This window comes from Talaromyces rugulosus, chromosome IV (genome assembly GCF_013368755.1).
Source record: "Talaromyces rugulosus chromosome IV, complete sequence".
Taxonomy (NCBI): Eukaryota; Fungi; Ascomycota; class Eurotiomycetes; order Eurotiales; family Trichocomaceae; genus Talaromyces; species Talaromyces rugulosus.
This window is the reverse complement of record NC_049564.1, coordinates 3,188,520-3,203,016: the sequence shown is the minus strand read 5'-3', so window position 1 is coordinate 3,203,016 and position 14,497 is coordinate 3,188,520. Positions and strand designations below refer to the sequence as shown.

Sequence of the window (14,497 nt, the reverse complement as noted above, 5' to 3'; positions counted from 1 at the left end):
GTTCTTGCTGCTGTTATGACTGGCCTGAATGGCTATAGATGAATAATGAATGTATATCGAGGTTTACGGTCTGTGTGCATGCTACTAGAGTACCAGGCTCCGGGAACCGTATTGCCGGGTCCAAGTCTTATAAGCTAATTTTTTTTGTACAGGATTTAACCGGGAATCCAATCCTTCCAGTTTTTTAAAAAGCTCCAGCCTCCAGTACGTAGTACGTATCAAATCAATATGAGCTCGGACGAAGATCTACTAGTCGGGGGGGCAGGTTATCTACTATGGTACCCGAAAATTCATAACTTTGATGAAAGATACGACGCTTGCAAGATTCAGTCATAGTCACGGTCCGTAAAATTTCAGAGACTAGGACTACGGAGCTCCGTACTGGTTCGCCCGTCCTGCTAGTAAGGGATAAAATTGCGAACCGCTTGTTCTAGGAATTGAAGTCGGCCCGTAGGATCAGGTTGGTTTAACTTGCATGAAGCTAGGGACAACAATCGCCAACAGGGTCCAAAAATTAACCAGGCTACGACATCGGAGAGGAGAACCAACAACATCTTGTGAGTGAGTAGTATCCAACTGTCAATGCACACAGAATATGGATTGGTCTTTAATCTCCACGAGAATCATTGGTCACTGGGCGTACTGTGGAGTAGGTGATCCCGTTTCTTAGGATAAAAGAAGCGTGCTGTGTATTATAGGGATACTACATGCATCCCAGGGTGTGGATCCTCGCTCAGTGCCACTCCATGCCGAGTACCGAACGATGGAGTCTGAAAAAGTGTGAAGATAAAAGGAGGTAGCGTACACGGACTTGTATGCGTTAGGGTTAAAAATTGGTATGGTGTTTGACTTGTACGTACATTATTACCCCCATAATAATTATAGTGTAACGCTATGTATCATGAAAACAGACTAATGCTTTGGGGCCCACTAAGTTGTCTCCACTGCCCTAACTTTTGACGCGCACCTCCGTAATCCTTGTCAAATATGGGTGGTGTACGTTTTGTCGGCACTCCGCACGATCATGCAGGCGAAACGGACCCCAAATTCTGCAAGACTACTCTATAAGCGCTTAATATATTGAATTAAGAGTAAAAAATACCGCGAGACCCGTGTTGGGAGCGGCTGGGTTAATGCCGTATTCCGTAGATCGTTCGCAGCAATATAATCCGTTAATTATAATAATAATATTACGACAATCAGGCATCTTCTGCTGCAGATCCCATACGAGGTACGAGCCGAGTGTCTTCTCCTGTTGTTGTTGCTGTTGACGCAGCTGATGCCGTGGACCTCTCTTTCTCATCTTCGCGCCCATGAAGTGCCGTCCTGTACCTCTCTGTTGCTGACAAGATGGCAGACGAGAAGAAACAACCCGAGACTGCGGTGATCGACTGGGATGGCGACCACCGAAACCCCTACAATTGGCCGACATGGAAACGAGTCTACCACTCTGTTCTTCCAGCGATATTCGGTCTTGTTGTGTATGTCCCCGTATACCATCCTGCATCCCACGCTCTAACCAACACATATACAGGACAGTTGGCTCATCAATATACACATCCGCCGTGCCGGAGGTGATAGAACGCTTTCATGTCTCCGAAGTCGCCGCCATCGTGCCCTTCTCGGTCTTTCTCGTCGGGTTGGGCGCTGGTCCAATGCTCGCCGCCCCGTTGAGCGAGAACTTTGGCAGGACGTCTAGCTACATGATCTCCCTTCCACTATGCGCACTGTTCACCCTCGGAGCCGGCTTTGCACAAAACTTCGCTACCCTCGTGATTTGTCGTTTGCTGGCGGGGATTTTCGCTAGCCCGCCCCTGGTTGTCGGCGCGGGCACGAATGCTGATATCTGGAAACCAGAGCATCGCGCGCTCGCAACCACGTTGTTTGCTCTCTGTCCGTTTTTTGGTCCGGCATTGGGGTAAGACACCTTGTAGCGTTTGAAAATACAAAAATACGTCTGGGTGCTGACAGATCAGGCCTCTCATGGGGGGCTTCGCTGTTGCGGCCAAGGGTTGGCGGTGGACACAATGGATCATCTTATTCTTCGCCGTCTTCGCCTTCATTCTTGCCCTGGGTATGCAAGAAACGTATAAAAAGATCATCGTCGCGCGAGCTGCCAAAGAGGCCGGAAACACACCGCCGTTGAAATTGCTCTTCCAGGTCACTTTGCTGCGGCCCGCGCGGATGCTCTACTCAGAGCCAATTGTTATTGCGTGGTCACTGTACATTGGCTTCACCTTTGCTGTTCTCTACTCTTTCTTCGCCGCATTCCAGTACGTGTATGCGACTGTGTACGGGTTTGATATCCAGCAGATCGGGTTAACCTTCATTCCTATCGCCGTGGGAAGTCTGCTCGGGTCCCTGACCGTAATCTTCATTGACTGCATGATCTACCAGAAACGTCACGCCACATGGAAAGCCCAAGGTAATACTGGGAGGCTTGCGCCAGAGCAGCGTTTGCATGCTTCGATGGTCGGCGGTTTCGGATTGCCCGTCGGATTGTTCTGGTTTGCCTGGACTGCACGGCCCGAGATACACTGGATCAGTTCCCTGATTGCTGCTGCGGTCATTGCCTGGGGGAACATGTGCATATGTGTCAGTCGATACGCTTTTCCATCCAATTGACCTTTGACTGAGCATCAAGTAGATGAGCGGATTACTTTATCTTCTCGACGTTTACGACGCCCTCCTGGGAGCCTCTGCAGTTGCAGCTACTTCGCTCCTTCGTTACGCGCTCGCAGCGGCATTCCCACTCTTTATCAACCCCAGTAAGTTGGAACCAATCTAGTTGAGAATTTAGCTAACGAGTGGCTTAGTGTATAGCAACCTCGGTGTTGGCTGGGCAACGAGTGTCTTTGGGTTCATCTCTGTTGTATTGGGGCCGATCCCATGGGTGTTTCATCTGTGGGGTCCTAAGCTGCGGTCGAGAAGCAAAATGATCACCGCATAATCCATAATCCATAATCTCTTTTTGGGTGAGGAGGGGGTTAGATTAGAAAGGAGTAGGAAGGATTAGGGTTAGGGTTAGGGCTAGGAGGTAAAATACCGAGTCTAACTTCGGGACCTTGGCACTTGCTTAATAAGGTGCAAAAAGGGATAAAAATATATATCAAACTAGTTTATATAAATATTTCTTTAATAGTTTGATCTGATTGTATAATTCCAAATAATTAAGGGGAATCAGTGGTTTACGCTCCTAAGCAGGATAAGCTGCCTAGTGACGAATTAGGACCGATTTAGTTAGTAATCACTAACAGAGGGTCAGGATTTATTTCGCCAAGCCTGTAAAGTGCCAGGCTCGAGAATGCCTGCAGATCCCCTGCGGGTTGAGTTGATATAGTACCACAAAGGAAGGATCCTGTCTAGATTATGCTTATAAGCTTGAGGCCTGATCCGGAAAGATACATGCCCTCAAGCGGTTTATTTTGAATCAATATGCCCCATATCCCATATTCTATTTACTTTATTTACTGTAGTCCTTCCAGACACCACCCGCTTTACCAAGCACTAAATTTTAGCAGCAACGGAACCGGAGAAATTGGATCTTGGCCCCCGCGCGGAAAGCGGGGCTCAAACTCTAATTCACATGTTCAGAGTATATTTTGATGTACCTTTATCTATTTCTTTTCCCCTATATCAATTTTTTATTAAAAATGGAAATATAGAGTCAATTAAGTATTTGCTGTAATATTTTTCAGAAATTCGTGCTTGAAATGATGAAGTTATAAGGATCTGTTTGTCATGTGGAGAGGGCCACAATCCTGCATAGTGGCGATAGTATGGAAACCAAGCTAATAAGATCCGCTACTATTACTCCTATATGGGTGAAACTAATAAGAGCTAGGGTATTCGCCAAGAGGGGGGGCTGTTGTGTCTCTCGACATTAATTACAGAGGTAAAGGGTGTACCACCGGGCTCGTAAAATAATGCCTACAACACTGTCACGTCTAATCCCAAAGAGGAACTACATGACAAGACCCACTCGAACCACTTTAAATATGAAACTGTGTACGTAGTCCTCCGACCGACTATCATCCATCTTGTTTGCATCCAAAGACTTTAGCCACAATGCCTTGGTCAAAGGTCCGCGAAGGGAGATACGAGCGCGCCGTGGGCGAGAATGAGACGTTCATCAAGATCCTCGGCGATGCCGCGCTTCCACTCAATCGTGAGCATTGGGCTATCAATATAATTGCTGCCATCACACCCACCGGCTCCCTCGCCCAGGAAAATCTCTCATCTCTCTTCCGGGACGCTTGGAAGGCACTTCGCTTCAAGCATCCGACGATCGCGGCTTACATCGTGGATCAGACAAATTATGTCTACGACGTCCCGGATGCCGCAGCCCTGGAGAAATGGGCATCCGAAACGTTCCACGTGGTCGAGGATAAAACGGCCGATGAGTTGGTCGCTTCGATCACCGTCAGTCCCTACGCGACCATGTACTACCTCCCCAAGACAAACGAGGTACTAGGTCACTCGCAGCACTGGCGAACCGACGGGGTCGGCGGGTTGCTGCTCATGGACGACTTCCTAGCCCTAGCGGCTTCGTCTCCAGCCAGCCTGCCATGGGGTGAGGAGGTTTCTCGGCTGGCACCGTCAATCGAAGAAGCCGCAGGAATTTCTACGAGCCCGTCTGAAGCCGACAAAGAACTCGGCGCAAAGTGTGTGGGCAGCTTCGGCCATGCGGTCGGTGCCATCGGGATTTCGTCACCTAGCCCGCAGGACACGGTCCCTGGTGGTACACGTATTGCCCGTCTTCACTTGTCTGAGCAAGAGACCCAGGCTATTGTCCAGGCGTGCAAGGCTCGCAGCATCTCGGTGACGGCTGCAGTGCATGCATCGATTGCCGCTGCCAACTACGCACTGGCTGTACCGGAGGACCAGGAGAAGCATTATACCAGCACAATCCGGTACAGCTTTCGTCCATTCCTGTCGGAGCCATACTCTGGCCGGGAGTACGCGTCGGTCATTTTCACGACCGGGTGGATGCTTCCTGTGTCTGCCTCATCGTCGTGGGAGGAGAGAGCCAGACTGTATCATGACGAGTACCGCAAGGGCCTGAGCAAAGAATATATCTCGGCACATCGCGAGTACGCCATCGGGCTGTGCAACCTGCTTCGCAGCTTGCCGGCGGGAGCCCCGTCGCCAACGGACGTTGATATTAGCAGTCTTGGTGTGGCTGAGAGGCTGTTAGGCCGGGAGAAAGGAACTGAAGCGAGAGGAATTCGCGTCGACCGAGTGTCGGGCGGGTTGGAAATGATGAGCAGGCAATGTGTATGCCATGTCTGGACGTTCCGTGACCAGCTCTGTTTGAATTTGGTGTACAACGAGGCTTTTTACGAAAAGGCAGTGATGGATGGCTTTGTCGCGCGGGTTAGGGAGTCTTTGCTCAAAGAATTGACTGCGTAGACTAGAAAACATCAAGCCCAAGAATGAGAATTGTCAAAGACAGCTAATTCTAGGAACCGTAGAGGTCCGATCATCCTGTTAGGGTTTCGGAGACCATAAGTTTTTATGGAAAGTAAAAATTGTCCGACACTATTGAGATACAACACTTGTTAGATACGCTATATCCAAAAACATCAAAACCGCATGAATCGCGGCTGATAATTCGTTGGCCAAATTCTAACAGAAACATTTCAACATTTCATTCATACACAAGCAGTTTTTTTTGCAATACAACGTAATAGGCGCAACCCTATCACCGGGCTCCGATTCCTCGCAATTCGTCCTGATGAGAGCTACTCTCTCCTCAGCTGACTTGAAAGGTGCGCGTCTGCACTATTCCGTGCTGAGGCGCCGTCAACACCCTCAGCTCTTCATCACTCCCATATGGATCCTTGGGCCCCGACTCCTCTGTAGTGCTAGGTCCGATCTTTCGAAAGTCATGTCGCGCCGACGCCCCCTGTGATGCGTAGGCGGATTTCCCCCGAACCGCAGCGCGCACACCATGCTGTTTGAGACGGCGGCCAAAACTCATGATATTCGGCAGACAAGCCGATGCAATCGACAGGGCGCCTTCGCATTGGACCCATTTGATATAGGTCACGTCTGACCAGGTGATATCCTGGGTCAGGCCTGCGCCGACCTTGGCGACTGTGACGAGGCGGCCGAGAGAAGTAACGATGACACTGTATAGATAGAATGTTTAGCGCTTCGCGAAGAGCCCAGCGAGAGTGGGGTAAGATACCAGTAGCCACAGAGGAACACAATGAGCACAAGCGCTCGTCGAGTCTTGGTCGCCTGCAAGCCCACGAGCATCGGCACGGGCATTAGAATGATGACCAAGTCGATGATGGTGCTAACGACCGAGGTGCCAACATAGATTCGGCCGATAGGGATACACTTCGCCCCTGGAACAGCTGTCCATGCTGCTTTGGGGGGGTCGCACTGGAAGGCAGCGCAGAAATAGGTGGTGATGAGCCAGGCCAGATTCAACGAGGCGGCCACCCAGATCAGATTGTAGAACCATTGATGGGACTTGCCGAAGATGCGGTGGTAGAAGAACAGAACCGAGAATTTGGGCAGAACCAACCCAGTGTTGAACAGGAAGCCACTCGCGAACACAATCTTGCCAGCCTGTGCCAAGTCATCGAGTGAAATGGTCGCCTCATGACGACCGAGGCCCAATTTGATCCACCAGAACACCATGGCAGTCTCGCCAGCGTAGAAAGGCTGTGTGAACTGTTAGAAACGGAGACGACTTGGAGCCGACATGCAGAACACTGACCAGCGAAAGAGTCACAAACAAGTCGTCCAGACCGAACCTCCGAGACGGGTCGGATAAAACTGCCCACGTTCGAATAATCACTGAAACTGTTGCGATGACAAGCATAATAACAGAGATAGCCCAGAGGCCACCTTGGGCGTTGTCATTCAGATCGACGTCCGCCATGTTTACCGTGGAGATATGAGGGAAGAGAGGAAATCGACAGGTATCTAGATAGATAAAAGGCGGAGAGGTGGCTTGTAATTAATTACAGCTGGCCAGACAAACACCCCTGAGAAACGCATGCACCTGTAAAGTAGTTCTTCTCCCGAACGATATCTGACATGAACAAACTAAGGGCCCGTATTACTAGGATGCCGATTTGGATACCGTAACGGCCCCAATCCATTGGCAAGCACTTTTTTTTTTTGGATGCTTTGGCGTTCGACTTGAAAGTTGAAATACAATTGTGGATACGTTGGCGAGGGGCCTTATTCTTGGAAAGCAAACTAATAATGCTCAAAAGTTGCAAATGGTGGAGCAATGGACGAGCTGAGGGAATAATACCGTCGCCTATAGACTAGATGTTGTTAGCCCCAATACTGGCGTCTCCACCATGATTATAATGCTAGTACGTAGTACGTAGTACTATACGGAGTATAATTATATGAATTATTATTAAAACACTGTTAATCCATTATTGTCCGTCTCCGAACCGTGCACGGAGACCCATTCGGGATGATGATTGAGGAGACCACGGATCTTGCCTCGGTATTTTTGATCCATGGAAAAGATACCAATATCCTTTTTTGAGGTCTGATAATGATCCAAAGAACCCATCGCTATATTTTGAAGGGCCGGTTATGGTAATGTTTCAATATGATTGATGTAGACTAACCGACATCCCCAACGTTGAGGAGTCCACCAAAGGGCGAACTTCACGTGGCTCATTTAACCCAGTAAGTTGACTGCCTCTGAAAGGTGAATTTGGAGAGGTTGCTTTAGCAATTGATAAAATAGTTAGCAGGAATAGACGTTTTCCAGCAGCTCGGATAGCGGTTCTGCCTGAACTTCCAGCGGGAAAACACAACGACCCATGTCGTGCCAGAATCTATTCGGCACGCTTCCTAGTAAAAAACCAAGAGAATTTTGCCTTGTGCGAGTCTCCTGTGAAATCCACGGAGACCAGTTAAAGTCACTGTTAGTGAGAAACCGATAATCAATGGTAAACAAGACCAGCTCTCTCGGTATTGGAGCATTTGGGTGTTCATTAGACATACTGCAATGTTTCGAGCATGGACTTATAAACATCTTCATAAAGATCCTGCGACACCTTGGTGGCCATCGTACAAATAGCCCACCTATTACGTGTGTTAGTACTGAGCCTAATTTTTGCTTCCATCACACTTACTTTTCAGATTCCTATTTATGGCCCAATGCCTGGGTCAGAGACAAGAGAGTACCATTTACAGAAAGCAGAACTGTTATTATTACCAAGCCTTTGGGGTTATAGAAAGGCTCAACGGCAGCAGGTCGCTCAGAAAGAAAGCCATTGTCAAAATTAATACCAACAGCCCAATTTTAGGATAATTTTTATCGCATCCTGAACCGCCACTGTCTCGCCTTATTGATTCCGGCATAATCCTCTAGGTCGTATGTACGGAGTATTACACATAGATTAGAGGGTAAGCTTCAAGATTAATCTTATCACAATACCTATTCCAGGCATTAGTAGACAAAGTGGAGCGCGATCACGAAAACAGACTACATACCAACGTTCCAGCCACCGCTCTTTTGAGCGTGGTAGAGATCGGCGATTTCTTTCTCGTTGGCATTGACTAGTGTGCCATGCCATCAGCCAAAAAGACCATTGGACCAAGAGGTGTCAGTCTGTGAATGCCAATAAATTACTCTCCACTTCGTATAGTAGTCCTTTATAACCGGCTAGTGACTGTACTAAGAATATCCGGGACAAGAATCGGGAGATGAAGATAGAGACGGTTCTGAAATTTGTCACTAGTTCGGCAGGATTGCGCCCCTGCCGTGTGCATGCTTTAAAAGGCTACTTAGCCAGCCCCACACGCCCCAATCGTTGGTTTCGCTTTGGTATTGTAAGTAAAATACATTGTGGAGGTGAGGGGAAATGAAGTAGTACTACTTGGTATGTACTACGTAGTACTAATAATAGGTCTTATATTGGCAGATCCATGCCTGAGCAATCGGGCAGTCCTGTCACACATATAACTCAACAGTCGTCTCATAAGGACTGTTTGTATAGCTTATAATTATTGATCTTTCGAAAATTAATGAAGTGGAGTTTTCCTATAAAAGGTTAAAAAAAATTACAAGTGTCATTTCGTCCCGTTCCGGTCCGGTTCCCTTTTATTGTGAACCTTAAGGGTTTTAACTCTAATTCTCATAAAGCTTGGAAAGACTATTTACCTATTTTGGCACTGTCTATGAAACGGCTGGAGCATCATCTACTCATTGGAATGATCAGCCTGCCCAAGCTGGGAATTAACCTGGATCTATCAATATCAGCTAACGAACATGCCATCCAACCGACTTTGTCAATAATTCTGCACTGGAAGCTGTCGAAGCGGAGAGAAGCACTGGATCCTGAAGTTGGTGTCATCTCTTGTTCGATGACCTAATGGGACCTAGATATTGCTTGTAAGCCCAATAAGTTTACACAAGGCGACAAGGCGACTTGATGAGTAAATAAGACGCAGAAGCTGAAAATAAGAATGGTTCATTATTATTTATACCGCAGCCAGGCTGGGTCTATACATAACCAGATAGTAATCATATTAAATAAGATTTTAAGCTTATACGTGTAAGCTTCAGTATAATTCAAATAAACGATCGTCACCATTCAGAATAGTTGCCAATTTAGCCGCTTTAAAACATCTGGATTTCGGTCATAGACTGACCATCACGCAATGTAGGCGATAAAAAGCCTTAAAAAATGTTCATAATCAGCGCTTGTTCATAATCAGCGCTTTTCTCGTATAATGCCCTACCCTCTGATGTGAATTACACCTGGTGACATACATGTTAATTGACAAGGCCAAATCCCCGGGTCCCAAACATTGCTATCACTCTAGTGAAAACAATCACAACCCCAAACCTAGTCGCGTATCCCATTGCAGAATTTTTCCCGGTCCACGGCCACTTGGCTCGGATAAGCGCCTCGCTGAGAGAACCGCATGCAAGAGCCTATACCACGACCAGCTGCTAAAAAGACAAGCACTAAGACCGTGGAAATCCGTCTCTCGCACGACATGCATAATTCTAGGCTAGGTATCACTTGCACTTGCTGCAAAAATACCGTACAGAAAGGAAAACATGCATAAAAGAAATAGATAAGCCCTAAACTATAAAGACACTAAAAGCGGACCTAATTGTGACGAGCAGGATAACATTGATGACGTGTCATCTACCATCAAGGCCAATCGCCATTCCCGTATTTATTATTATTACTGGAGCAGCAATGCCAAGACCAGACTGCCCTGCCGCTCCTCGTGCATATATAGGCAGTAGAGAGATGGGTAAAGAATCCCAAGCTCTGCAGGATATTCACGAGTTGAAAAATGAGAAAGACCCGCAGAAATTTGAAATTGATTTCTTGCGGCCGTGGTGCATGAGCCCCAGAAACTGGAACACGCGGTTTCCCAAAAAAAAAAGTAGAAAAGGACCGACGAGGATAATCATGGCTATAGCCTGGGCCCATTTGGTGACCTGAGAGAATCGAGAGAGGGAAAATCTCATCAGAAATGAGTACGTCACGCCCCCAGCTCCGCTTCTAGCATACATAAAGAAAAATAAGCGGTGTAAAAATTCAAAGAATTGTAAAATTTGTACACTTGCCCAGTAAACCCCGAATACTAGACCTTTCTTAGGTATAAACAACTCATCGATGAACAGTAGGATAGTATAGTATAGCATGCAAGCACCGACCGCATATACTGTACCTTTGGTGATAATGAGTTGCCAGACTTGAGTAGCAAATGAAGAAGTAATAATGCCGATGCACGCAATGACCAGACTGATCAAACTACTGAATCGGCAGATCCAAGACCAGGGCTGGAGCAGAAATAGGCTTACGGGAGAAGCAAGATATATGATGCCCTAACAACTACTGAATTCTATATAGCAAAAAAATGAAGCCGCCACTTACCATACAGCAACATCCAATCAGAGCAACGTAGAGAGCATTCTCAAGAAATGGTTCATGCGAGGTGTAGTAATCTTGAAGCACACCGAACGAGAAAGGAAAGTCTTTAATGTAGTCTGCAACAAACAGATACAAAGATAGCAAGTAATTACATACCGCAGACCACAATTTCTACACAGGACCCGCCTATCAAACATCGCCATGCATCTTTGCCTCGATCAACTGGTGGAAATGAGAACTCCCGAGCATCATCTAAGAGGCCTATGCCTGTTGCCTGTAGTCTGTAGCTTGATGGGATTAGACATGGGCTCACTCCGGTAGCACGAGATAGGGATGCTTCAGGGTATTCCATTATACGTGTCGACATTCCTTCCATTGCTTGGCCAGTGTTTGCTGGTACGGACAGAACATAGCGGATTTATAAACCAGGCAATGCGGTCACTCGGCCGGCGGTGAACTGCACGGAACATTATGTTTATTTGTTATAGGAATAGTGCAATTGAGGCTGTAGTTGACGTTTGACTTGGCCCCGAGTTGGCTCTGCACCTGGGCAAAATTTCCTAGTGCAGTTTACAATCCCTACGCGTCTATAAGAACGAGATAGATTCTTAATGTACACAAGAAGCAGAGGACCTAGTTAATGTTAAATATACTAGAAATAGAATATTGATATTTCTTGCAGACGGAGTTTACTGCAATAATAATAATTAGTTACGGAGAACCCCGTATACAGATGTGTACATATGTTTCAATGCTAGCAAGCCAGCTTGAAATTATCAATATTAAATTGCCTTTTGGCATACTAATCCACCAAGAGGGGCAAGGCTACTACCATCATTTTAAATCGACGCACGATCCGGATATTCCTCGCAAGGAATCTTTGTAGCCCTAATCTCCGCCGGACGCACAAAGCCTCCGTTGATAAAAGTTCGGCCAGGCTTTTCTTAGACCGAGCTAGCTTAAGCATTTTGTCGAAGAGAGACATCTGGAAGTTCTGAGAGCAAACCACGCTACATGTCAAGTGGCTCGGTCTTCCCAAGCAAAGCACCAGTCAATGGAGCGTCCTCATATTCTGTTCTCCACATCGAGGCTACGAGACTGAGTGGGTCCATCTTTACTGTTGCAATTACCCAAGAATGTAAAAAGAGGGGGTTTTCTGAAGAGGGGAGATCAGGCTGATGGTTTATTCAAAAATGGCGAGGCAGACTTGTCATTGGCCAATCAGGGCAACCGTAGAGCGCCGAGACAGCCTCAGCCTCGTCCACTTCACCAATCAATTCCATTTCCTTCCCTCTGAAAATTTAGTAGAACCAGCCTGACATCTGCTTCATTTTTTATCTGAGTACAGACAGCCTCTCATTAACCGCCGGTTTTATTGGCTAGGTAACTACCTGTTTTCAATTCTCTGACTCATATTTTATAACGTGACATTGTTATTACATCTACTAAAGTTTAGAAAGTGCTACAATTCAAAACACCTGTCCACATTCCGTATTTCCAAATCAAACTTGAAGCCCACTTCCTGAAGACGGTTGATGTAAGCTTGGCCAAGGCACGCTGGCGTGTATACTCCGCCTGTTAGTCTCGTACCATTATCTTCTTGTAACATTGTAATTGCTGCTTCCGCAAGGAGAGCAGCCGTCACTAGAAATAGGCTCGTAAGACACTGAAATAAAAAGACAAGGGGCAACTTACGGTAGTACATGCTTCCAATGTATGAAAGCTTCCCAAAAACTTGCTTGTTAACTTCAGATTCAGAGTCAGGTTTACCAATTGCCTGCAGTTCAATGACGTCCTCCTTGGCGTTTTCAGTGTCCGGACCATCGCCGGGTTCAAAGACAAATAGCCTAACAAAGGCCCTAAAGGGGCCCAACAGCATAAGGTAGCCCCCCATGACAATCAGGTAATGCATTAGCATGCCCCTTATCGGACCAGGAACATACATGAATTCTCGATATGTGAATTTGGGCCCGTAGAATTCTTTTTGTAAGGCTGGTTCTTGTTTGAATAGGCCCCATGTGCGAAACACAATGGCTTCGTTCGCCTTGGCGCTTATGCTCGTTGATAGTAAGGGAAGACCGGGTATTTTGTGTACCCCGGTGATCGAAGACCAAAAAGAACGTCGTGGAAGTGGGAGGTTGTTGGGAACTGGCGATAGGGCATACGGCTCGATAGACCGACGAAGGACTTTGAGAGGATAGTGACCAAAAAAGGTCAGAATAGTACTTAATGTTCCACCGGATGGGAGGGAGCTAACCAAGAAGTTTTCAGCTAATGGACATTTGAAAACTGGTAAAAAGAAAGAGGTAAATTCTTACCAAAGCTGGTGAATGTTCATTACGACATCGGCTATCTGCGATGAGAATCTCGACCTAGCTTCAGCTACAACAGCCCAGGTGAGGAGATCTGATGGCGCTGACTCCATTCCGCATTGGGGTATCATGCATGCCCCAGTTACCTTGGCGGTTGCTTCGTATTTCTGGATCATCTCCAAGGTCCATGGAACCTCGGGGGTGCAGTCCAAATAGTGGGTGCCAGCCTCAGCGCAGATTTTAAAGGCAACTTCTCCATGGAGGGCATAGGGGCCGACGGCTGTGATTAGACAAAAGGTCTTTTTGGCCAATGCGGCAAGCTCGTCATGGTTGAGGTTGCAGAGCTCGATTTCTGGAGTCAATTCCCAGTTAGTTTGATGTATATCGCGAGAAGGTGGGCTCCACCTACCCGGCTGGACGAGATTGGGGTTTAAAGACTTGCATCGAGCGACAAGCCGAGAGAGCTTGTCCTCTGAGCGACCAGCCACTGCCCATTTCAGATCGGGGGGCAGGTTGATGGCCATGTGCTCGGCAGTCAACCGGCCCGTATATCCTAGCAACCATCAGATAGAAAGCAACAGCACATGTGTTTATTTCTCGTACCCGTGGCACCAAACACGACAATGTCATACTGACGGCCATGTCTTTTGAAAGGCATTTTGTTGGGTAAGTCAGAAGTACTAGTTAATGGAAGAGAGGTTCTAGGAAAAAGGGCACCTTGGATGAAATACTACACATTTGATTAGAGTTAGGGCTAGAATGAATTTACTAGATCGGGCAAGCGCGGGGCGCATTGCCGCATTCTGCCTAGTGGCGGCAGTCAGATCTGGCCGAGCCCGAGAGAGCAAAGTCCGACGCGGGAGTAGTCCGGGCGTAATCACGCCGGGGGTATTACCTATATATGTATATGTATATGTATATGTATATATATTTATTTATGTATATATATGTATATGCCTCTCAATTGATATATTTATATCTTTGTATATTTATACAGGTTGAAACAGCGCTGTCAGAGCACAGTGTCATGGCCGGCCATTGTTCCAGCAGTGTTTCAGGCAGAACCAAAAATAGCACTCAATGATAAAGCGATGTATACATCAAAGAGACAATACTCAGAATAGACATGTAGAAAGTTGTTACTATTAATATATTTCTTTGGCAGCACGCTCATCGAGTACGGAGTACTTGTTGACATATTGCAATATTCAATATTCAATATTCAATATTTGTCAATATTCAATAATATCCAATTCAATAGTAATAGTCAGAATAGCCCCATGACTCATCGGGCTA

The 14,497-nt window shown here is 46.8% G+C and overlaps 4 protein-coding genes across 4 annotated transcripts; 2 read left to right on the top strand and 2 right to left on the bottom strand.

The window, feature by feature from the left end:
* Positions 1-1,350: 1,350 nt before the first annotated feature.
* On the top strand, positions 1,351-2,950 carry TRUGW13939_07909 (uncharacterized protein; the record flags this gene model as incomplete). Its single annotated transcript, XM_035491046.1, has 5 exons — positions 1,351-1,481; positions 1,535-1,918; positions 1,977-2,595; positions 2,648-2,768; positions 2,817-2,950. The coding sequence occupies 5 exons, from the start codon at positions 1,351-1,353 to the stop codon at positions 2,948-2,950; spliced, it is 1,389 nt and encodes a 462-aa protein (XP_035346939.1).
* A 1,118-nt stretch (positions 2,951-4,068) lies between these two features.
* TRUGW13939_07908 (uncharacterized protein) lies at positions 4,069-5,412 on the top strand (the record flags this gene model as incomplete). Its single annotated transcript, XM_035491045.1, has 1 exon — positions 4,069-5,412. The coding sequence occupies one exon, from the start codon at positions 4,069-4,071 to the stop codon at positions 5,410-5,412; it is 1,344 nt and encodes a 447-aa protein (XP_035346938.1).
* A 343-nt stretch (positions 5,413-5,755) lies between these two features.
* TRUGW13939_07907 (uncharacterized protein) lies at positions 5,756-6,898 on the bottom strand (the record flags this gene model as incomplete). Its single annotated transcript, XM_035491044.1, has 3 exons — positions 5,756-6,134; positions 6,194-6,678; positions 6,734-6,898. 3 exons carry the CDS (start codon positions 6,896-6,898, stop codon positions 5,756-5,758), a joined length of 1,029 nt encoding a protein of 342 aa, XP_035346937.1.
* A 5,453-nt stretch (positions 6,899-12,351) lies between these two features.
* TRUGW13939_07906 (uncharacterized protein) lies at positions 12,352-13,859 on the bottom strand (the record flags this gene model as incomplete). The annotated part of the gene is made up of 5 exons (XM_035491043.1): positions 12,352-12,533; positions 12,585-13,141; positions 13,208-13,553; positions 13,611-13,754; positions 13,805-13,859. 5 exons carry the CDS (start codon positions 13,857-13,859, stop codon positions 12,352-12,354), a joined length of 1,284 nt encoding a protein of 427 aa, XP_035346936.1.
* Positions 13,860-14,497: the final 638 nt, after the last annotated feature.